The sequence below is a fragment of the Amblyraja radiata genome, chromosome 1, assembly GCF_010909765.2.
Source record: "Amblyraja radiata isolate CabotCenter1 chromosome 1, sAmbRad1.1.pri, whole genome shotgun sequence".
Classification (NCBI taxonomy): Eukaryota; Metazoa; Chordata; class Chondrichthyes; order Rajiformes; family Rajidae; genus Amblyraja; species Amblyraja radiata.
This window is the reverse complement of record NC_045956.1, coordinates 16150680-16174983: the sequence shown is the minus strand read 5'-3', so window position 1 is coordinate 16174983 and position 24304 is coordinate 16150680. Positions and strand designations below refer to the sequence as shown.

Sequence of the window (24304 nt, the reverse complement as noted above, 5' to 3'; positions counted from 1 at the left end):
CGCTCTGGAGGTAGAAGTGGGGGCGGATCCGGACCGCAACGGCCGTGAGGTAGGACATTGTTGCCATAGAGGGAGTGCAGAGAAGGTTCACCAGACTGATTCCTGGGATGTCAGGACTGTCTTATGAAGAAAGACTGGATAGACTTGGTTTATACTCTCTAGAATTTAGGAGATTGAGAGGGGATCTTATAGAAACTTACAAAATTCTTAAGGGGGGTGGACAGGCTAGATGCAGGAAGATTGTTCCCGATGTTGGGGAAGTCCAGGACAAGGGGTCACAGCTTAAGGATAAGGGGGAAATCCTTTAAAACCGAGATGAGAAAAACCTTTTTCACACAGAGAGTGGTGAATCTCTGGAACTCCCTGCCACAGAGGGTAGTTGGGGCCAGTTCATTGGCTATATTTAAGAGGGAGTTAGATGTGGCCCTTGTGGCTAAGGGGATCAGAGGGTATGGAGAGAAGGCAGGTACGGGATACTGAGTTGGATGATCAGCCATGATCATATTGAATGGCGGTGCAGGCTCGAAGGGCCGAATGGCCTACTCCTGCACCTAATTTCTATGTTTCTATGTTTCTATGAGCCCCAGGACGAGTTCGGCGATCGTTTGCCTGCTTCTGCTGCTGTTGGAGGTGAGGCGTTGCGTCGCGCCAGGGTCTTGGGCCTGTCCCACTTTGGCTGTCAGTTACGCGACAGGCCGTTGGCGCGCGAAGATTTTATTTGCTACAAACACTTCAGAGCCCCGCGCGATGTCGCTCACGACTACATACCCCTCCGCGCTTCTCAGTGGGACCGGCCCCGCGCGGCCATACGATGCCCGTGCGCCTCAACGTCACCACGAGGTCGAGTAATTTGCATGCCAAGGACACATAAGTGGGACAGGCCCTTAATTTTGTAGGAAGGAACTGGTAATTCGCATATGAATGGACCTTAATTGGTACACGTGACAATAAAAGACCTTTGAAACCTTTGACCTGCAGATGCTGGTTTACACCGGAGAAAGACGTAAACTGCTATAGTAACTTAATGGGTCAGGCAGTATCTCTGGAGACTAGGAATGGGCGACGTTTCGGATCGAGAGCCTTCCTCAGACCGAGAGTCAGGGGAGAGGGAAACTCGAGGCACAAGGTGATAATGGGTGGATACAAAGAGTGAAATGAAGCACGATGGCAGTGAAACCAGTAGGAAGACTGCAGTGGGGAGGGACAGAGCGTGAGGGAATGCATGAGTTAAGGGCCTGTCGCACTTTGCGATTTTTTTTCGGCGACATCCGGCATCATTGACTGACGTATCAGGTTACCGAAAAATCTGCGGTGTGATGCGGCCGTGACGCGACGTGACGCGGCGTGATAACGTATGACGCACGGTGTTTTTTTAAGTGCCGCGGCATTTTTTTTGTCGCCGCTGGGTTTTGAAATGTTCATAATCTTTTGGCGACACTGATATGACTCCGGCAGTCGCCTAAAAAAATCGCCCAGTGGGACAGGTCTTTTACTTGAAATTGGAGAAATCAATATTCATACCACTGGGCTGTAAGCTGCCCAAGCGAAATATGAGATGCTCATTCCTCCAATTTGCGTTTGGCCTCACTCTGACAATGGAGGAGACTTGGGACAGAATTGCTGGCTTCAGAAAGGGAAAGCCCACACACCAATCGGGTGGGGGAGAGTTAACAGTTTCAAATTTGTCGTCGTATCTTGCAGGCCCACAACTACATGGATAGTTCAGCTTTTTAGGTGTGATACAATCACAGCAAATGGAATCAGCTCAGGAAGGCAACTTGATTTGCTCGAATGAGTTGGGCTGAAGAGTCTGTTTCCATGTTGTATAATTCTATAACTCCATATCCCATATCTTGAGCCTCTATGCACTGGTACTGATCTTCCTCCGTCATCTGGAATATCCTCTCTAAATCTAATCAGTTAGTCCTGTCAGAATTTCAGATTTTGATGAGTTCACCTTCCATTTTTTTAAATCTATACTCCTACAAATAATGGTCTAACTGAGTCAATTTCTCTCAATTCCTCAATCGTTTTGCCCCAGGAATCAATCTAGTCAATTGTTGTTGCCCTCCCTCCCTGGCAAGATATCTTTCCTCAAACTAGGAGACCAAACTTCAACAAAAGTGCAGAAGGTGTCATTGTATGGACCTGTACAGCTAGAGCAAGTCTATACCTCTCGTTTTCCTTATCCCTAACCAGTCTGAAGAAGGGTCTCGACCCAAAATGTCACCCATTCCTTCTCTCCAGAGATGCTGCCTGTCCCGCTGAGTTACTCCAGCATTTTGTGTTTATCTTCAGCTTAAACCAGCATCTGCAGTTCCTTCCCACACAGGACATATTTACTTGTGTATTCAAACTCTGTTTCAATAAAGTCCAACATGCCGCCTGCCTTCCTAATTACTTACTGCGCAAGAACATCTGCTTTAGGCAGCTGATGAACAAGGACACCCAGGTTTTCTTGGATATTTCCTTTTCCAGATTAATCACTGCTCAGGTAATAACCTGCCTTTCTGTTTTTAGAACCAAAGTGGATAACCTCACACTTGCTCAAATCAAACTGCATCTGCTATGCGTTTGACTGCGGACACAGCTAGAATAAACTATACCGGCATCTCTTTGCATCACAGCATGCACTCGCCACCCCCCACCCCCAGCTCACACTCGCCTTCCTCTCCCTTCCCCCCAAGCTCTGTGTCTACAAACCCAGAGTTGTTGGATTTCATGAGGTCATGTGATAGTAGTAGAATTAGGCCATTTGGCCCAACGTCTACTCCGCCGTTCGATCATGGCCGATCTATCTTTCCCTCCTAACCCCATTCTCCTGCCTTCTCCCCATAACATCTGACACCCGTACTAATCAATAATCTATCTATCTCTGCCTTAAATATATCCACTGACTTGGCCTCCACAGCCTTCTATGGCAGATTTAGTTCCCCTCATCCAAATTATTGTAAGTAGATGGGCCCCATGCATCGATCCCTGCAGCATCCCACTGAACTCTGTTGATCACACACAAAACAACCCATATATTCTATTCTTTCCAATGTGCAAACCAATGTCCATGCCGGTATATTACCCCAATTCCATACGATTTAACTTCACACCTTAATATCTCAAGTGTGAACTTATCAAAATCCTTCAGGAATGAGTGTATTAACATATAATGAGTGTTTGTCGGCACTGGGCCTATATTCGCTGGAGTTTAGAAGAATGAGGTGGAACCTCATTGAAACGTAGAGAATAGTGAAAGGCTTGGATAGAGTGGATGTGGGGAGGATGTTTCCACTAGTGGGAGAGTCTAGGACTCGAGGTCATAGCCTCAGAATTAAAGGACGTTCTTTTAGGAAGGAGATGAGGAGAAATGTCTTTAGTCAGAGGATGGTGAATCTGTGAGATTCTTTGTCACAGAAGACTGTGGAGGCCAAGTCAGTGGATATTTTTAACGCAGAGCTAGATAGATTCCTGATTAGTACAGCTGTCAGAGGTTATGGGGAGAAGGCAGGAGAACGGGGTTAGGAGAGATAGACCAGTCGTGATTGAATGGTGGAGTAGACTTGATGGGTCGAATGACCCAATTCTACTCCTATTCCTTATGACCTTCTGAAAGTGTAAACATACTGCATTCATTGCTTCTCTCAATACGAGCTATTTCCTCAAAAAAATCAAGAGACTTGAAAAGCATGATTTCCCTATTATATTCCCATGCTGATTGTATCCGATCTTGTTCGTGCTTTCCAAGTGCATCTTTTAAACTCATTTTTTCATTCTCTCCACCTTCCTTTGTTGATAGTGAGCATGCATTTTCCACTCTTCAGTCTGAGGGAACTTCTCCAATGTTTTGGAGAACCAATGAAATACAGACATTGAAAATAGGTGCAGGAGTAGGCCATTCGGCCCTTTTAGCCAGCATCTCCATTCCTTGTGATCATGGCTGATCATCCACAATCAGTAATTCGTGCCTGCTTCTCCCCATACCCCTTGATTCCGCTAGCCCCAAGAGCTCTATCTAACTCTCTTTTAAATTCATCCAGTGAATTGGCCACCACTGCCTTCTGTGGCAGAGAATTCCACAAATTCACAACTCTTTGGGCGAAAAAGTTTTTTCTCATCTCAGTTTTAAATGGCCTCCCCTTTATTCTTAGACGGTGGCCTCTGGTTCTGGACTCCCCCAACATTGGGAATATTTTTCCTGCATCTAATTTGTCCAGTCCTTTTATTTTATACGTTTCTATAAGATATCCTCTCATCCTTCTAAATTCCAGTGAATACAAGCCCAGTCTTTCCAATCTTTCCTCATATGACAGTCCTACCATCCCGTGGATTAACCTTGTGAACCTACGCTGCTCTCCCTGAATAGCAAGGATGTCCCTCTTCAAATTAGGAGACCAAAACTGTACACAATACTCCAGATGTGGTCTCACCAGGGCCCTGTACAACTGCAAAAGGACCTCTTTACTCCTATACTCAAATCCTCTTGCTATGAAGGCCAACATGTCATTACCTTTCTTCACTGCCTGCTGTACCTGCATGTTTACTTTCAGTAACTGGTGTACAAGGACACCCAGCTCTCGTTGCACTTCCCTTATCTGACACCATTAAGATAATAATATGCAGGGCTGCCAACTCTCACGCTTTGAGCGTGAGAATCACGCCCTCAAGCAAACTCTCACTCCCTCACGCTGATCAGAAATTTCTCACGCTCTGTGGTGAGAAATTCTGTGATCAACAAAAAATTCAAAACTCGGATAAACTGCATGGTCCGTGGGTGTTGGAGAGCCGGGGCTGAGGGAGGGATGGAAGCAGCGGGCGGATACAGATGCAGGGAGCTGGGACTGGTGAGATTGCGGGGCTGACGAGTATTTGCGCGGCTAGCGAGTCGCTCGCTGCAGCTTCGGCCATGGAGCACTCCGGACAGTGCGAGTGTCCCGGGCCGTCGGAGGCGTTGGAAGCGCCGCTGCCGCGAGAGTCTCTGTGCCGAAGGGACAGACTCTCAAAGGGAGGTGGAGAGAGAGAGGAAGGAGACAGGGAGACAGGGGGGAGAGAGAGAGGGAGTGTGAGAGGGAGAGGAGGGGAGAGAGAGAGGGGGGGGGGGTGAAGGAGAGAGAGGAGAGGGAGAGGGAGGAAAGAGGTAGGGGAGAGAGAGGAGGGGGAGGTGAGTGGGGGAGAGGAGGGAAGAGAGAGAGGGTGAGAGGGAGAAAGAGGGAAGAGAGAGAGAGGGGGTGGAGAGGGGAGGAGAGGGTTGGAGAGAATGGGAGAGAGAGGGGGGAAGAGAGAGGGGTGGTAAAAGAGAGAGGGGGAAAGAGAGAAACGGGGGAAAGAGAGAAACGGGGGAAAGAGACAGAGATGGGGGCAAAGAGGAAGAGGAGATAGAGACAGAGGAGAAAGAGAGAGGGGAGAGAGAGAGCAAGGGGGAGTGAGGTGTGAGGGAGATATGGAGGGGAGAGAGGAGGAGAGAGGGGGAGAGAGGAGGTGAGAGGAGGAGAGAGGAGGAGAGAGGAGGAGAGAGGAGGAAAGAGGAGGAAAGAGGAGGAAAGAGGAGGAAAGAGAGATGAGAGAGAGAGAGGGGGGGGAGAGAGAAAGGTGAGAGGAGAGAGAGAGAGGGGAGAGAGAGAGGGGAGAGTGTGTGGAGAGGGAGAGAGGGGGAGATAGAGAGGAGGGAGAAAGAGAGAGAGGGGAGAAAGAGGAGGAAGCGAGGGGGAGGGAGAGGAGAGAGAGAGGGGGAGGGAGAGAAGAGGGGGAGAGAGAGAAGAGAGGGGGGGAGAGGGGAGAGAGAGTTAGGGGAATGAGAGGGGAGAGAGAGTTAGGGGAATGAGAGGGGAGAAAGAGTTAGGGGAAAGAGGGGAGAGAGAGGGAGAGAGGGGAGAGGGTGAGAGAGGAGAGAGGAGACGAGAGAGAGGGGTGAGAGTGAAGTGGGACGGAGAGAGGGGGAAGAGAGAGAGGGGGGTTGAGAGGAGAGAGAGAGGGGGGGGAGAGGGGGGGAAGAGAGGGGGGGAGAGAGGGGGGAGAGAGAAGAGAGAGAGGGAAGGGGAGAGAGTGAGAGGGGGAGAGGGGAGAGAGGGGTGAGAGGAGAGACAGAGAGGGAGAGAGGAGAGAGAGAGGGGAAAGAGAGATGGAGGGGAGAGATAGAGGGGGAGAGAGAGAGGGGGGTTGAGAGGAGAGAGAGTGCATCCTGGAGGACAACCAGTGGCTGCTGGAAGTAAGTACCAAGCACTGGGTAGATACGGTGGAAGATAGTGGACTTCAAACGGGGGTGGTTGGTGAAAGCATCCTGCTTGCCTGCTAGATTTTCACTTACTGTAACTGCAGGAAAAATGTTCCCGATGTTGGGGGCGTTCAGAACCATGGGTCACAGTTTAAGAATAAAGGGGGGGGGGCAGTTAGGACTGAGATGAGGACAAACTTTCTTCACGTAGAGAGTTGTGAATCTGTGGAATTCTCTGCCACAGAAGGCAGTGCAGGCCAATTCACTGGATGTTTTCAAGAGAGAGTTTGATTTAGTTCTTGGGGCTAACGACATCAAGGGATATGGGGAAAAAACAGGAAAGAGGTACTGATTTTAGATGAATAGCCATGATCATATTGAATGGCAGAGCTGGCTCGAAGGGCCGATGGCCTATTCCTGCACCTATTTTCTATGTATCTATGCTTGAGTATATGGCAATAAAACTCGATCACTTGATTTTGAAGCATTCATGCATGGTGGAGGTACAATGTAGTCATAGAGTGATACAGTGTGAAAACAGACCCTTCGGCGCAACTTGCCCACTCCCGCCAACATGTCCCAGCTACTCTATCTGCTTTTGGTCCTTACCTCCAAACCTGTCCTATCCATGTATCAGTCTAACTTTTTCTTAAATGTTGGGATGGTTCCTGCCTCAACTACCTCCTCTGGCAGCTTGTTCCATACACCCATCACCCTTATGTGGATAAAGTTAACCCTTAAAAAGCTCCCTCTTAAAAATACTTCATACAAAAAACATTTAAATCATACTTCTACAGTGCACTAAAACATGATTTTAATACATCAAATTTCAAAAAGTTCCTACCTTTGGAGGGGGGACCCCCTTCTTCCACACTCTCTCCCCACTCGGTTGCTCCACTCCCTCACCGGGTACCCCAAGGCCAGTGATCAGTGATCGCACAGCCTCCCCCCTTTCAAAAACGCTCCAATCCAATTTAAAGCATATATATTGTATTCAAGTGCAAGTTAAAAGACTCGCTGCAGTATGTACCATATTGCACAATTCCAATGGGAGGGGGACACCCTCCTCCCACCCACCCCATCCACCCACCCCATCCTCCCACCCCCCCCCCCCCCCCCCCCCCCGGTCGCTACGCTCCCTCGGGCTTGGTCTCTCGCAATTTCTCACTCCCAACTCTCACCCAATGTTGGCAGCCCTGTAATATGCCTCCTTGTTCTTGCCACCAAAGTGGATAACCTCACATTTATCTACATTATACTGCATCTGCCATGCGTCTGCCCACTCACTCAACCTGTCCAAGTCACCCTGCAACCTCATAGCATCCTTTTTGCAGTTCGGACTGCCACCCAGCTTTGTGTCATCTGCAAGTTTGCTAATGTCACTATGAAATTCCATCATCTAAATCATTAATATATATTGTAAATAATTGTTGCTCCAGCACCGAGCCTTGCAGCACTCCACTCGCCACTGCCTGCCATTCTGACAGGGACCCATTTATTCCTACTATTTGTTTCCTGTCTGCCAACCACTTCTCTATCCATGTCAATACCCTACCCCCAATACCATGTGCTCTAATTTTGCCCAATAATCTCCTGTGTGGGACGTTATCGAAGGCTTTCTGTAAGTCCAGATACACTATATCCACCGGCTCTCTGTCATCCATTTTACTTGTCACATCCTCAAAAAATTCCAGAAGATTAGTCAAGCAGGATTTCCCTTTCATAAATCCATGCTGACTTGGACCAATCCTTTTACTGCTATCCAAATGCACCATTATTACTTCTTTAATAATTGACTCCAGCATCTTCCCCACCACGGATGTCAGGCTGACTGGCCTATAATTCCACGTTTTCTCTCTCGCTCCATTCTTGAAAAGTGGGATAACATTAGCTACCCTCCAATCCACAGGAATTGATTGGAATGGTCAGGGCCGGCCTTAAACCGATTGGACCAAATGTTCTCTGGTTTGTTTTATGTGGGGGGAGGGGGAGAGGGTCGGGGGAAACCTTTTTTCAGTTTCTTATCTTGCCAGAGATGCGACTTTTTTTCCGGACCGCATCTCCGATCGCTCTACCATCGATGGAGCTTGAGGCCTCCTCGTACTGACTTTGAGCCCCACCGTGACCTCGCAGTCTCGGGAGCGGCTAGTTGGGAGCTCCAAAGACACAGAGGCTCGACCAGTCCTGACACGGAGCTGACATCCCCCCCCCCCCGCCGATGCAGGAACTGATCGCCCCGATGACTAGGGCCCAAACGCCGCCGGCTACGGGAGTCAAGATCGTCCCGTCAACTCCAGGCCCCCGAACCGCGGGAGAGCAAAGGGAAGAGATTTGAACTTTTTTATTCTCCTTCCATCACAGTGAGGAATGTGGAGGAGTCACTGTGGTGGATATTTATGTTAAAATGTGTTTTGGGTGTTCCGGTGCTTTTTATTTGTATGACTGACTCGGCAAATGAAATTCCTCGTATGTTGCAAAACATACTTGGAAAATAAAGTATTACTGTGATTGTGATTGATTGTACTAGGAGATGTAGATTATCACGCCCTGGTGATTTGTCAGCCTTCAACTCCCTTTGTTCTCTCTTGCACTCGTACTGACAATGATTTCCACCTATTCCACCCTCTCACTAGATCCTAGGTTCCCTCACATATCTGAGAGGTTATTTGCATCCTTCTTTGTGGAGATAGAACCAGTTATGTGTTTAAATGTTCTGCCATTTCTTTGTTCCAAATTTAATTTTACTGCATTCTGACTGCTGTCTGGGTGACCTCTATTTGGCTTCAATAAGGGCTGTCCCACTTTCATGATCTAATTCACGACCTCTGCCGAGTTTGCCCTTGACTTATACTCGCAGCATGGTCGTCACAAGGTCGTAGGAGGTCATAGGTAGGTCGTAGGTAGGTCGTGGCAGGCCGCGATGCTAGTTGTAGCAGGCTGTGATGCTAGTTGTAGGTGCTCATGGCATCAAGTAGGTTGGGGGGTCGGGCGTTTTTTCTAGCCTGATGAAAAATGTCCACGAGTAAAAAAGGTTGCGAATTAGGTCGTGAAAGTGGGACAGGCCCTTTAATCTTTTACTCTTCACATATTTATAAATGCTTTTAGAATGTGTTTGGCTCCCTGCAAGTTAACTCTCAGATTCCAACTTCTCTTTCTTTATCAATCTTCTTTTGACCAGAATTATAAAACTGCTCCCAATCCTGAGGCCTTCTGCATACTCTGGCAATCTGGTAGGATCCAATCTTACCCCCAAACCTGACAAAAACCTCAAAAACCCACTCGTGAAGTGGCGGCGCTGCCCTAGCAGCTGCGGCTCGCCTGCAGTCCGTTTGTTTTTTCTTTCTTTTTTTTTTTTCTTTTGTCCTGTTTTAGTTAATTTTAGTTTATTTAGCAGCTTCGACCGCCCCGTACCGCGAAGTTTGAACCGGCCCGTTCGCGGAGCTCGGATTCAGCCGCGGGACTTGCTTACCATCACCCGGCGGGGTCACAACACCGGGGGCCTGGATCGCCTCAGCGCAGAGGGAGAACAAGGAGGGAAGAGACAAGGACTTTAAGACTTTTGCCTTCCATCACAGTGAGGAGGTGCCTGGTAGACTCACTGTGGTGGATGTTAAATCTGTGTTTATTGTGTGTGTTTTGTTGTTTTATTCTACGTTATGACGGCAAGGCACGAAATTTCATTCAGACTGAAAAGTCCGAATGACAATAAAGGATACTTGATACTTGATACTTGACTTGAATTTTCTGACTTATTTTTGTGCCAGAAAAGAATAAATAATTGAAGTAATTTATGTATACTTTCTTTAAATGTCACCGATTTGCTCTGAATTTCCATTTCTTGTCCGTCAAACAATTCTCAATCCTCGTCAGTAGATAACCTTCAATCTCTTGTGCTTCAGTTTCACGCACAAATCAAAATTGTCCGTCTACTGTCAATACATATTGTAAAGTTTCCCTATCTATTAATGTAACTCATGCCTTATAACTGCCTTTGTTCAGATTCAGGAACCTAGTATCTGATTTTACCACATTGCCAAATAATCTATAAAACATTTGGAATAAGAGTTGTTCATCAATCATTGAATTGAGTTTCAGAATGAGATTACACAAAGATGCTGCCAAATTACGTGTTTTGTATAAAGGATTGAAGATGAGTGTGATAATACTGTTAGTTTACATTTTAACCACAACTTCACTTTTTTTAGTTTAGAGATACAGTGCAGAAACAGGCCCTTTTGGCCCACCGGGTCCGCGCCGATCCCCACACATTCACACTATCCTATACCCACTACTGACAATTTTTACCAAGCCAATTAACCTACATACCTGTACGTCTTACACATCAAGTTTAAAATGTAGGTGAACCAAATACGTACACACTTATTTGTTAACTTTCTTAAAGGTTATTTTGAAAGAAGGAACCAAATTATTTCAAAATGTTGATTGCTTGACTTTTCAGTTTTTCTTTTACTTAATCTATAACCAATTTTTCTTTTTACCAACTTTTTTACTCAGAGAATCATACATTGTGGTAACATTCCCATTGGCCCTCTGAGACCACGCTGGCCATTAACCTTCTTAACCTTAATGAAGTACACAAAGTGCTGGAGTACCTGGGCAGATCAGGTAGCATCTCTGGAGGACATGGATAGGTGACGTTTCGGGTCGGGATCTTCTTCAAACTGATTGTTATGGGAGGGGGAGGGGTGAGGGAGAAGGGGGAGGAAGCTGGAAAAGAGGTCGGGACAGAACAAAGCCTGGCAAATTATATGGATGCAGGTGATGGGGGTGTGTGTTGATGGGCATCATAGAGCCATAGAGGGATACAGTGAGGAAACTGGCCCTTCGGCCCAACGCCCACAGCGGCCAACATGTCCCCGTTACACTAGTGGACAAAGGCTAGTCCCTGGCTCTCCCTGCCAACAGTTTACACTTCACGTGATTCTAAAGCTCTCTTCTTTCATGGGGATGGGGAAGACATTATCTCTATCTCAGCTCTATTGCAAGAGGAAATACTATCCAATGTGAATTGACTGCAAATAGTTGTGTGCGATGCAGGGCATTGGCTATTTAGGCGACATCTCAATCACTGTATCAAACGCAAACTAACTCAGACAAAACACTTCCAAAATAGTTGCAGAAAACTAGACTGGCCATCATCCAATTTCTCTTTAACATATTTAATGAGATTAGTAGCTCATGAACTGTCAATCATGTTCATTTTGTTATCCTATAAAGTTACAATTTTTTTTCTCCTCATGAAATTTTGAAACTATATCTTGTTCATGTTTAGATTATTCTAGAGATTTAGCATGGAAACAGGCCCTTCGGCCCACTGGGTCTCCGCCGACAATCTTTCACCCATTCGCCCTAGTTCTACGTTTTCCCCACTTTCCCATCCACTCCCTACACATGAGGAACTATTTTACAGTGGCAAATTATCCTACAAACTCGCACATCTTTGGGTTTTGTGGAGGAAGCCAGAGCACCCGGGGAAACCAGAGCACCTGGATGAAAACCACCTGTTACAGGGAAAACATGCAAACTCCACACAGGCAGCATCCGAGGTCACCAATCACAGCGATCCAAACCTGAATCAAACCTAGGTATCTGGCATTGTGAGGCAGCACCTCTACCATGAATAAACTTTGTAGATCAGTTTGATTGCACTCATTATAAAGCAAAAAGTGGTGGCAGAATAAGTAACTTTACAGATATATAAAGTTAAAAAATTAAATGCAACTGAAACCCATTTAAAATCATGCAGAATTGACAGCAGGTAAATATGTAGTTAGTTCAACATGTCAGGGGAATTAATGCTCGACATGAGATTCATTTCACCTTAGTTCACCACATCCATGCATCAATAAATACAATCCGTGGCATAACTACTAAAAGAAGATTGTACAGGGGGGGGATTTGGTGCAATTGACTGATATTGATGCTAAAGAATGTCCGAGTGACATCCTTACACTGCAATTACACTGCCAATCTTGCACCATCCTCATGAGCCTCATAAACACTGGAATGCAAGAATCATGAGCTGAGGTACTTAGAGCTACGGAATAGGAAGCTCTGGATAGAAAATTGAAAATATTGCTTAACTGCAATTCTTCAGAAGTTAACCCCAGGATGTAATTCATTTTTTTTTTCTTTATGGTTTCTTGCCCAAGGGTCTGTCGGCCTGCTGGATAAGAATGTCCGTGGCACAAAGTCTTAACTCAAGTTAATCGAAACAGCAGATTGCAAGGGGAAGCTCTGAGAAGGTGGCACACAGGCGCAGCAGTCGGGTTGATGCCTTACAGTGCCAGAGACTTGGATATGATCCTGACTGCAGGTGCTGTCTGTGTTGGTGTTTATACGTTCTCCCTGTGATGCCATGGGCTTTCTCCGGGTGCTCCAGTTTCCTCCCACACTACAAAGTCGCTCGGGTTTGTAAGTTAATTGTCTGTAAAATTGTGAATTCTCCCTAGTGTGTCGGATAGTGCAAGTGTATGTGATGATTGCTGGTCTGCACTGACTCGGTGGGCCGAAGGGCCTGTTTTTGCGATGTATAGACTCCTAAAGTCTAATAGAAAGGAAAAGTCTAAGAAAGAGAGGGAGCTCAGGGTAAGCTGGAAATGTTAAGCAGGAAGTAGGATAGCTTGTAGGCCTGGAGGGGAAACAGTTTTGCTTTGCAAGGTTCACAAGATGTGTGTACAGACAGTGACCTCATTAATCTTGCCCTTCAGCTCATATTATTAACCAACATGGATTTACATAAATACGATACAACAACAAAGGTAACTGGTTTGGTTTAAAGTTTCTCATGATGGACCTGCTTCATTATGTTAGACTGGATGCCTTCACATACCCCACAACCCCATCCCTTTGTCTCTTATTGTTGTACCCCACAACCCCATCCCTTTGTCTATAGTGTTGTACTTCCGGTGGCGCTGGTGCCAGCAGCCTCCACCTACAGCCCGGTATCTTTTTGTCTTTTTGTTTATTTAGTTATGTTAAAGTGTGTTTTTTTGTGGTTTTTTTTGTTTTTATGTGGGGGAAGAGGGCACGGTGCGGGGGATACCGTCCTTCAGCCGCTTCCTGGTGAAGACGCGACTATTATTCGAGTCGCGTCCTCGCCCCCCCCCCCCCCAGCGGCCTACCTACTGGATTGGCACGGCCTTTCCTGCCGGGATCGACCAGAGCTCCAGCAGTGGCGGGACAGCGCTGATACATCACGGGGCTGGCGATGCCTTACCGGGGATTGCCGTCTGGAGCCCGGAGTGCTGGACCTGCTGCACCGACACCCAGGGCGGCGACTGCGGGTGCTAGGAAGGCCTCGACCACGAGTGAGCATCTGGGAAGAATGGAGTGGAGGCTGGCTGGACTATGGTGCCTTCCTCACCTTGGTGCCACTGTGTTATGTTGTGTCGTGGACTTTCTGTGTTTGTGCTTTTTTTTTAATTCTATTTTATTTTTAATGTTTAATTATTTATTATTATTTATTTATTTTTATTTTTATGATACTGCCTGTAAGGGAAATTCATTTCGTTGTCTCTAACTGAGACAATGACAATAAATTTGAATACAATACAATACAATACAATAAAACAGATTGTGATCGGATTGGAATCAGGCTCAGCATACTCACTTATTGTGATTAAAATCACCCCCAAACTATGCATGTAGTTTCCACCAGTATGATTTAGGCTTGTCAACATTCTTCATCAGCTGTTGTGTCGCCTTTAGTACAACTACAAGCGCCCACAGTAAACATTTTACACTTTAAAACTGAAACATTCAAATATCTCGACCATCTGTTTGACCATCTTTAAAGTTCCAATATGAGGTAGCAATTTTCTTTAAGTCCTTGAAAAGATTGGGTTGGCCATTGGACTTCAAGACTCAAGCAAAGATTATGGTCGAAATCACCTTACAACCAGCTCTTGCAACCTTAATGTAACTACATCAGTGCCAATCCAATATTTGTTTGATGACAAGGCTTTTCACATTAGTGCTTCTGAGATTTTTCTTTCTCCTTAACCAGGCTTCCTGACTCTTTCAGATGTCTTCTCGACTCTTACACTCAATGCCACAACCTATGATGGCAAGCATATCATGTGCCTTCTTTACCATGCTATCTACTCATGTTGCCACTTTCAGGGAGTTAGGGACTTGGATCCAAGATCCCCCTGAACATCAATGATGGGTCTTGCCATTAAATAGATATTTTTCCCTTGCATTCGACTGCCCAAAATGCAAAGCTCACACGTGCTCACAATAAACTCAGTCCGTAACTTCTCTTCACTTTTCCACAGCTGATTATGCCCTGCTGTAATCTTTGAAAACCTTCCTCTCAGTCCACAACCACAGCAATCTTGGTGTCATCTGCAAACTTACTAACTAACCCATCTGCGTTTATGTCCGGGTCACTTACGTATATCTATATCATAAACAACAAAGGTTTGAGCACAGATCCTTGTGGAACTCCACTGATCTCAGACCTAAATGTTGTCCTTGCATCACACCCTAAACCTTCTACTAATTTTAAGTTCTAGAGATAAAACAGTCAGTTTTGAATCTATATGACCGTCAATGTTATCCCCATGCATCTTAATCTTCTGGATCAGCCTACCATGGGGGGACTTTATCAAATGCCTTATCAAAATCCATGTAAACAACATCCACCGGCTTATCCTCATCAATCACTTACGTCGCCTTCTCCAAATATTCGGTCGTTAGTAGGACATGATCTGCCGCATACAAAGCCACGCTGACTGTGCCTAATTAATCCATTCTCTTCGAAATGGGAGCAAATCCAATCACGAAGAATCCTCGCCAATAGTTTCCTGACCAGCTCACCCATCTAGAATTCCCAAGATTTTCTTTACTTTCCTTCTTAAATAAAGGAACAACCTCAGCTCCTCTCCAGTCCTCTGGGGCCTCGCTTGTGGCTAGAGAAGACTCATATAGATTTTCGTCAAAGCTCCCACAATCTCCTCTCTTGCCTCTCTCAATAACCTGGGATCCTATCAACCCTGGGGATTTATCCACCTTAATGCTCTCAAGAACGCCAACACCTCTTCCTTTTTAATCTCAAACTGCCCTTGTACGCTAATATTCTCCACCCTGAACAAATAGAATGCTGTGTATCCTTGTTATTCAAAAAGCATGTATCTGCAAGTTCAATTGGAAGATTTAAACATATCACTCAAAAGATTAAATCCATTGGTTACGTGGAGAACTTTCGTTAGCAGTACGAGTTCATTTGAAATCTCGTCAAACAGCTCAAGCAAAATTAAAATCTAATTGAAGAATCCAGTACAATCAGTTCAATCCTTAACCTCACCTCCATATCCTTGTTCTTCTCTTTGTTCTTCTCTTTGCCTGTTGAGCTTCTTCCATTACTGGAGGTTTCCTTTGCCGGCACGACTGAGATCTGCTGTAGCGGCATGTTCCTGCAGTGGCTACTGAGAGAGAGCTGCCAGCTTTGATGGATGCTTTATAACCACAGCTCAGTCATCTGCACTATTGTTCACGTCTTATTTCTGTCAGACTCTGCTCTGTGAAAAAATCAAATAACCTGGATATAACATACTTTTCTTTACACGTTGTGCATTTGTGTCACACAATTACTTAACTTCCAACATTTAACATACCAGACATGATGCTCAGGACAATAAATCCTCACTCCCCGAATTCTAACCAAATGGAGTCAAACTTGGCTCAAGTCATAAATCAGCCATTCAGCCATTGGAGTCCCACGGTGCATTTTATAAGTCAACTTGATTTCTATGGCTTCTACTAACTGCCATGGAAACACAGGCAAACTAGGTTTCTCAGGCACCTATTAGAAAATGTTTCCGTTAATGGAAAACAACTCCCACCTTTTCAGTGGCTGCTGCTGCTCAACTGATTCCCCCGGAGTTTCCCCAAGCGGTTGGAGATGTAGCAACACACTGACTGGGTAAATAGGCAGAAGGCAGAGAGGCTTAGTGTCTCATATAAGAAAAAATCCCATCCTTCTGCTGAAGTGCAGGCAGCCTGCTGTGTAGTCCGTGCGTTTAATCTGCTTTCGGTCATTGTGATGGGAATGGCCTGGCCGTGGTCCGAAGTAGCACTGAATGAGCGTGAAATAAAAAGGAATCAGAGATAAGCCGTTAAGTACTTATTACCTATGCATGGCCTACTGAACAAATGTTCACTTAATAAAAATTTAAGCTTCCCTTGATCATTCCTGCATTGCAGTGCCAACTGATGACTGATGTTTAAACTTCAAGAACATGTTCTGCTGTTATTAACTTCAAACCATTCCACAAACTGTGACATAATCTCGCTTTTTTTGTCATTTTATAACTAGTTTTTATTCCTGTCAGTTTTTCCCAGTCCCTCGACAAGCAAGCACCCTGCTAGAAATAGCTAGGGTAACTTATAGCGGCACAGTGACCCACATAGCTGGCACTGTGGGAGCAGCTGGTAGTGCTGCTGTCTCACAGTGCCACAGATCTTGGTTCGATCCTGACCCCGGGTGCTGCGTGTGTGGAGTTTTCGCGTTCTCCCTGTATCTGTGTGGGTTTCCCTGGTGTGCTCAGGTTTTCTCCCACAGCCAAAAGAATTGCAGGAATAAGTGGGTTAGCAAATGATGAGCGTTTGACAGCACTAGGCCTCTACTCGCTGGAGTTTAGAAGGTTGAGGGGGGACCTCATTGAAATTTACAGAATAATGAAAGGCATCGATAGAATGGATGTGGAAATGATATTTCCACTGGTGGGAGAGTATAGGGCCAGACGTCATAGCCTCAGAATTAAAGGGTGCTCTTTTAGAAAGGAGGCGAGGGCAGTTAAACTGCAGAACTCATTGCCACAGAAGGCTGTGGAGGTCAAGTCAGTGGATATTTTTAAGGCAGAGATAGACAAATTCTTGATTAGAACGGGTGTCAAGGGTTATGGGGAGAAGGCAGGAAAATGGAATTAGGAGGCAGAGATCAGCCATGATTGAATGGCGGAATACACTCGATGGGCCGAATGGCCTAATTCTACTCCTATAACGTGAACTTGTGCGAACTTGTGGGTCAGTAGGTGAAATGACATCTGTATATTATACTGTATGTTAGGGAGCAGATGAGAAATTAGAATAAAATGGAACTAGTGTGAACAGGTGACTGATGGTCGGCGTGAACTTAGTGGGCTGAAGTTCCTACGTGAATTGCATTTAAACGTCATTGAAGTAAAGTCATTTGTACAAGGTATGACAGGGTGGATGCCTCCTGGGGTAAGGAATCTAGAACTAGTTTGCACAGTTACAAAATAAGAGATTGACTATTTGGATTGAAATAAGGCAAAATGTCTTGGTTCAAATGGCTGCGTTATTTTTGGAATCGACGTCTGCGGAAGGTTGTGGAAGCTCAGTCATTGACTGGATTCAAAACAGCAATGGTGAAGCTCGGAACATGGAAGAAATTGAAAACATTGGGAACTACAGGCCAGTAAGTCTAACATCTGTGGTCGGAAATTTACTAGAGAGTATTCTGAGGGAAAAGATATACATGCATTTAGATGGCTGATTCGGGATAGTCAGCACAGTTTTGTTCTGTGGGAGGTCGTATCTCACAAATCAGATGGTTGTTTAAGGATGTGACCAAAAAGGTCGATGAGGGCAGAGCTGTAGATGTTGTGTATGTGGATTTCAGCAACGCATTCGACAAGGTTCCGCATGGTAGGCTGCTCTGCAAGGTTAGAACACATGGGATCCATGGAGAGAGAGCTGACTGGATAGAAAATTGGCTCAGTGGAAGGAAGCAGAGGGTGATAGTGGAAGGTTGTTTTTTAGACTGGAGGCTTGCGACTAGTGGTGTGCCTCAGTTTGGTGCAATGGGTGCGTACCCTGTTGGGACACGGGGAAGAGAGGAGTGGGAAAATGAAGGAGGGAATTCACTGGTTGCACCATTGTGTTAGAGCATGTTAAATTAAATTAAATTAAATGTCTTTATTTATATAGCACATTTTTAGTCAACTTGCATTGACCCCAAAGTGCTTCACATAATTACATTCACACACACAGGCAAAGGTGGGTGAAGTGTCTTGCCCAAGGACACACACAGGCAAAGGTGGGTGAAGTGTCTTGCCCAAGGACACAACGACAGTATGCACTCCAAGCGGGATTCGAACCAGCTACCTTCTGGTTGCCAGCCGAACACTTAGCCCATTGTGCCATCTGTCGTCCATGTTGAATGGGCAGGCTTCCCAGCCTGAGAATTGTGAAATCTGCAAATGCCACTTCTGTATTAGACACAGCTCCTCCTCTTCTTCTTGCATATGGCCTAAAGTTGTAGGACTTTGTTCTATTTGATCTTATTTGATTGTGCACGCCGGGTTGATTGCATTTGTCGAAACAGGGCGGACCACGTGAAGGTTGAAATCTCCCACCCCGCCAATTAACTGGCAGAGCCACACGTCTTTGGGATGTGGGAGGAAACTGGAGCACCGCAGAGAGAAACCACACAGTCACAGGGAGAGAGTGCAGACAGCACCCGAGGGCACGATGGAAGCCCATTCTCTGGTGCTGTGAAGCAGCAATATTGCGATATCCCTTCAGCCTGGAAACAACCACATTCCCTGGGACTGATTGAAATCAAAAATAGAAAAGAGGATTGATTGAAATTTAAAAAAAGTAATCAAAAGTAAAATACAGCATAAACAGAGCATCCAAATCTCCTGCTAAATTTAAAATAGCATAGCAAGCAGAGAGAAAATTAATAAGAAAAATAAATGAACAGACAAAAGATGCTTATCTTCTCAGCACACGAGGTATTACCAGATTAACTGCACTTCCTGATAAAAATCAATGTCATTTATACCTATCGTTGAAATTCGTTTTGCAATTGCATTGGAGAGCAGTGGCTAGACAGTAAAAGTATTTAGATCCTTTCCACAGTAAAACCCCACCAGGTATCATGCACAGCATTGAAATGGAGGTTGCAAATATTTCACACACCACCATGTTTTAAAGATATTATACAGTTCTCCATCGACAGCAAAATTAATGTTGGCTCCCACCTGAAGAGCCCATCCATAGGGATACCAGATACTAACCCTGTCCTGTTTCTAAAAATATACAGCATCATGACTATAGGATTTAAAACGTTAAGCTTCAGTGAACATTGCTAATTTAAAAGCTGCCTGATGCACTCTACAGTTAAAATGAGGCTTATTATATCACAGTGGCCATGGTTTTAAACTGTGACAGGCAGAGTGCTTGGAACTAGTGTAGGGTGTGGGCTGTATTAGGATATGTGAAAAGCTTACACAGTGAGGATTGTTACCTTTATGTTTCACGATCATGCTCTTAGCGAAACTCAGTAAGAATCACTTGCGGCTGGCAGGCAGTAGTAGTAATTCTGGCGTGAGTGGGTAGGCCAGGAATCAGGAGCCACACAAATAGTCTCCTGCACAAGGAAACCCCACCAAAGAGCTCCAGGAGAGGTGAGGAGTGGTGCTGTGAACGTGAGCAAAGGGTGTCCAAGACAGGGTGAATACTGCATGTTTCTGCTATGGAGTTGAAAGGGAATCTCTACAGAAAGTTCACAATTGGTTCACAGGGTCTCCGACCGCTGGCCCGCGGACTATGGTATCCTGAAGATCGCTGGCCCGCGGACTACGACATCCTGAAGCCGCGGTCTGCGGAGCATCTAGCCGCGGGCGCGGCGTGGACTTTAAGAGCTCCGGCCGCCGGCCTATAACATCGTGAAGCCCCGGTCTCCGGTTGGAAGCGGCCGATTTAGGACCTCCAAACCACGGAGTATCCGTCCATCCCGACGTCGGAGTTTCGAGCATCCCGACGAGAGGGCCTGTACATCGGGGCCATCCGTAGCAGCGACTGCGGAGGGTTCATAGCCCCGACCACGGATGAGGAGGAGGACTGACAAAGTTATTGCCTTGCACCACAGTGAAGAAGTTGATTCCACTGTGGTGGATGTTGTGTATTGTGCTCTTTTGTTTGTGTGGCTGCATGCTAAGTCAAATACCACTGTACCTTAATCGGTGCATGTGACAATAAATGTGAACTTGGACGACCTCTAATGGCTTCCACAAATATTTAGCCTCCCTTTTTCTGGACTACACCACCTCACCCACTGACATTAGGCTACCACAATCTTCTCCTAGTGCCTACCTAATTATTACTGAAAGTGATGGCCATTAAACGTGATGCGGGGGGAGATTTAATAGGAACCTGAGGGGTAACTTATTTTTATACAAAGGGTGGGGGTTATATGGAGCAGCTGGAAGAGGTAGTTGAGGCGGGTACTATTGCAACGTTTGAGAAATATCTGGACAGTTTGGGATGTAATGTTAAAATTGTACAAGGCATTGGTGAGGCCAATTCTGGAGTATGGGGTACAATTTTGGTCGCCTAATTATAGGAAGGATGTCAACAAAATAGAGAGAGTACAGAGGAGATTTACTAGAATGTTGCCTGGGTTTCAGCAACTAAGTTACAGAGAAAGGTTGAACAAGTTAGGTCTTTATTCTTTGGAGCGCAGAAGGTTAAGGGAGGACTTGATAGAGGTCTTTAAAATGATGAGAGGGATAGACAGAGTTGACGTGGATAAGCTTTTCCCACTGAGGGTAGGGAAGATTCAAACAAGGGGACATGACTTGAGAATTAAGGGACAGAAGTTTAGGGGTAACATGAGGGGGAACTTCTTTACTCAGAGAGTGGTGGCTGTATGGAATGAGCTTCCAGTGAAAGTGGTGGAGGCAGGTTCGTTTTTATCATTTAAAAATAAATTGGATAGTTATATGGACGGGAAAGGAATGGAGGGTTATGGTCTGAGCGCAGGTATATGGGACTAGGGGAGAATACGTGTTCGGCACGGACTAGAAGGGTCGAGATGGCCTGTTTCCGTGCTGTAATTGTTATATTGTTATATATTGTTATTGTTACATGGATAGGATAGGATTAACACGACCAACACCACAGCACTGGTCAAGAGAGCCCAGCAGCGACTACACCCTCTCCGAAGACTACGGAAAGCAGGTCTCCCCACTACACACCTACGAACTTTTTATAGGGGGACAATCAAGAGCACATTAACCTACGGCATCACTTCCTGGTTTGGGAGCTGCAAGGTGTACGAACGGCACCAACTAGACAGGATTGTGAAGACCGCCAGCAGGATTATTGGTGCTCCACTCCCTTTCCTGCTGGACATATACAGGAAGAGATGTATCAGCAGAGCCATCTCCATCATCAAAGACCCCTACCACCCATCGCATCACATATTCTCCATCCTGCCATCTGGGAAGAGGTACAGGAGCATTAGCTGCTAAACCAGCAGGATGCTCCTCAGCTTCTTCCCGCAGGCTATAAGACTGATAAACGGACTTTGTCCCCTGCCAAAGTATCGCGCACCAACCACCAACCTGGACACACTGCAGCAGAGCCACTGTCGTGCCGCTGCCGATCGGAACGCCTGTTGATGTTTAGTAGAGAGTAGAGTGTTTAATTTGTTCACGATATATGTATTTTTATTTCTATTTATTTTTTACTGCACACTGAATGGACACTGGTTGAGCAACATTTTTTTGTTTCCTCTGGGTATGTGAGTACTCAGGAAAATGACAATAAAGATATACTATCTCTAGAGGGATATGGGCCAAACAAAGGCAGGTGGGACTAGTGTAGGGACATGTTGGTCGGTGTGAGCAAGTTGGGCCGATTGGCCCGTTTACAGGTCTGTATGACTAAAATGATCTGAAGCAGGGTCTCGACCCGAAACGTTGCCCATTTCCTTCGCTCCATAGAAGCTGCCTCACCTGCTGAGTTTCTCCAGCACTTTTATCTACCTAAAAATGGTCAGGTTTGTTTTATTTCAGCAACAAAAAAAAGGCAGAGGCACTCAGGGAACATAAGACAATCTAATGAAAATCTGTCATTCATTTTTCAACAAAGCAATATTTAAATGCCACAAAACGGGAGTTTCAAACATGGAAAGACAATATCTTCCAAAGTACATTTTCTACACTCTTCATGGTGTAATACGGAAAGTACAACAGTCTTAATTTTAGTCGCTGAATTAATAGATGAAATCAAGTGGATTACCGTTGTGGAATCCATGAATACCACATGACTGAGGAAGTTGCTTCACAGAAACCATAAAAGGTACAGAAGTTGGCATGTTCCAGCCTTCGGAAAGTTGATCATACAGTTGACAATCTTTCTAACTGATAAAATTAAGACTGTTTATTTTAGACATTGAACATGGAAACACCAACACACTGTCATCCCACTATCTCATACATTCCTGAACATTAGAAGGATTTTTTTTCAATATACGGAGGCCAATTAACCTACAAACCCACAGGTTTTTTGGGATGTGTGAGAAAACTGGAGCGCCCAGAGAAAACACACACGATCATGGAAAGAACATGCAAACTCCACACAGAAAGCACCTGATATCAGGATTAAACTTGGGTCTCCGGTGCTGAGACAGCAGCTCTACCAGCTGTGCCACTGTGCTACTGGGGGATGAGGGAAGTGCACAAGTTCCCATTTTTTTTAGACATAGAGCAGGAGTTACAGACCAATGGCAAGAGTTAGCCACTGTCAACTGGAACCAGGCATTTTGGCCCAACTCGTACATGCAGACTAAGAAACCCCACCTAAGCTAGTCCCACTTGCCCGCATTTAGCCCATATCTCTCTGAACCTTTCCTATCCACGTAGCTGTCCAAGTGTCTTTAAAGTGCTATTATTGTACCTGCCTCAACTACCCCCCTCTGGTAGCTCAGTCCATATACCCACCACCCTCTGAGTGAAAAAGTTGCCCCTCAGGTTCCTATTAAATCTCGCCCTCTCTCACTTTAAACGTCTGTCCTCCAGCTTTTTGATCCCCCTTCCCTGGGTGAGCGACTATGTACATTCACCCTATCTTTTCCATGTTTATCGTTAGAAACATAGACAAATAGGTGCAGGAGTAGGCCATTTGGCCCTTCAAGCCAGGACCACCATTCAATATGATCATGGCTGATCATCCAGAATCAGTACCCTGTTGCTGCTTTCTCCCCATATCCCTTGATTCCATTAGCCCCAAGAGTTCTATCTAACTCTCTTGAAAACCTCCAGCAAAGTGGCCTCCACTACCTTCTGTGGCAGAGAATTCCACAGATTCACAACTCTCTGGGAGAAAAGGTCTATCCTCATCTCAGTCCTAAATGGCTTACCCCTTATTCTTAAACTGTGACCCCTGGTTCTGGACTCCCCCAACATCAGGGAGATTTTTCCTGCATCAAGCCTGTCCAATCCCTTAAGAATTTCTATAAGATGCCCTCTCATCCTTCTAAATTCCAGTGGCTACAAGCCCAGTTGATCCATTCTATTTTTTCCTTGATCCAGCATCTGCTAAAGGACCATATTTAAAAAATTCACCTAAGCACCAGACAGTGTTTTTTTTAAATCAATCCTACTCATGATTCGCTGGCACCACAAAAAAATGAGAAATATAAATTAAATTCTAAAGGAATTCCTTCCTGGGTACCAAGACGGAACCGTGCTTTTCCAAGATCAATGGCCAGTCACAGCTCAGGCCTTTCCCATTAGTTTCCTGTCACCATCGTTCATCACTGCTACTACGACTCACACCTAGCTGTGACCTCCACACACTTTTAGCCTCCCACACTCTGACCACGCCACCCCCGTCCCCCGGTATTTGCCACCTCTCAGTACTCACCTGATTATCACTGAATGCCCCGACCTGCAAAATTATCAATGCTCTTGAAAATAGCTTTTTTTTCCTTCACTGCTTGTAAACATGGTTAACTATGGAGCACAATAGATTGGCGCCTGTCCGCTAAGCAGATTGTGCAGTGGAGCACTGGTAATTCACAGCAGCTGCACATTGCCTGTGCTTTGCAGCAGTTACAAGCCAATTTAGCTGAGAGGATTGGCTCCCTGATTATGCAATCTGTTGCCTACACCTCATTTGTGCAATTGAGTGATGCCCACGTCAAAGTTTCACCAAAAATCACGTGAGGTCAGCGGATGGAATTGAAGGATGGTCTTTTGTGCCATTCCGGCTAAAAATGCCACTTTCAAAATAAAGGCGGCATTTGGTTATCAGCAT

General features: G+C 45.6%; 1 protein-coding gene across 1 annotated transcript in view; it reads right to left on the bottom strand.

Moving 5' to 3' along the window:
• The window catches only part of marchf1 (membrane associated ring-CH-type finger 1), a 229414-nt gene extending 205426 nt beyond the window's left edge, over positions 1-23988 (bottom strand). Inside the window, exons 1-2 of the mRNA XM_033018210.1 lie at positions 23912-23988; positions 15534-15747 (exon numbers count right to left, since the gene is read on the bottom strand). Coding sequence (XP_032874101.1) covers positions 15534-15638 — 105 coding nt within the window. The 5' untranslated portion in view covers positions 15639-15747; positions 23912-23988. The remainder of the gene's footprint in view (positions 1-15533; positions 15748-23911) is intronic.
• Positions 23989-24304: the final 316 nt, after the last annotated feature.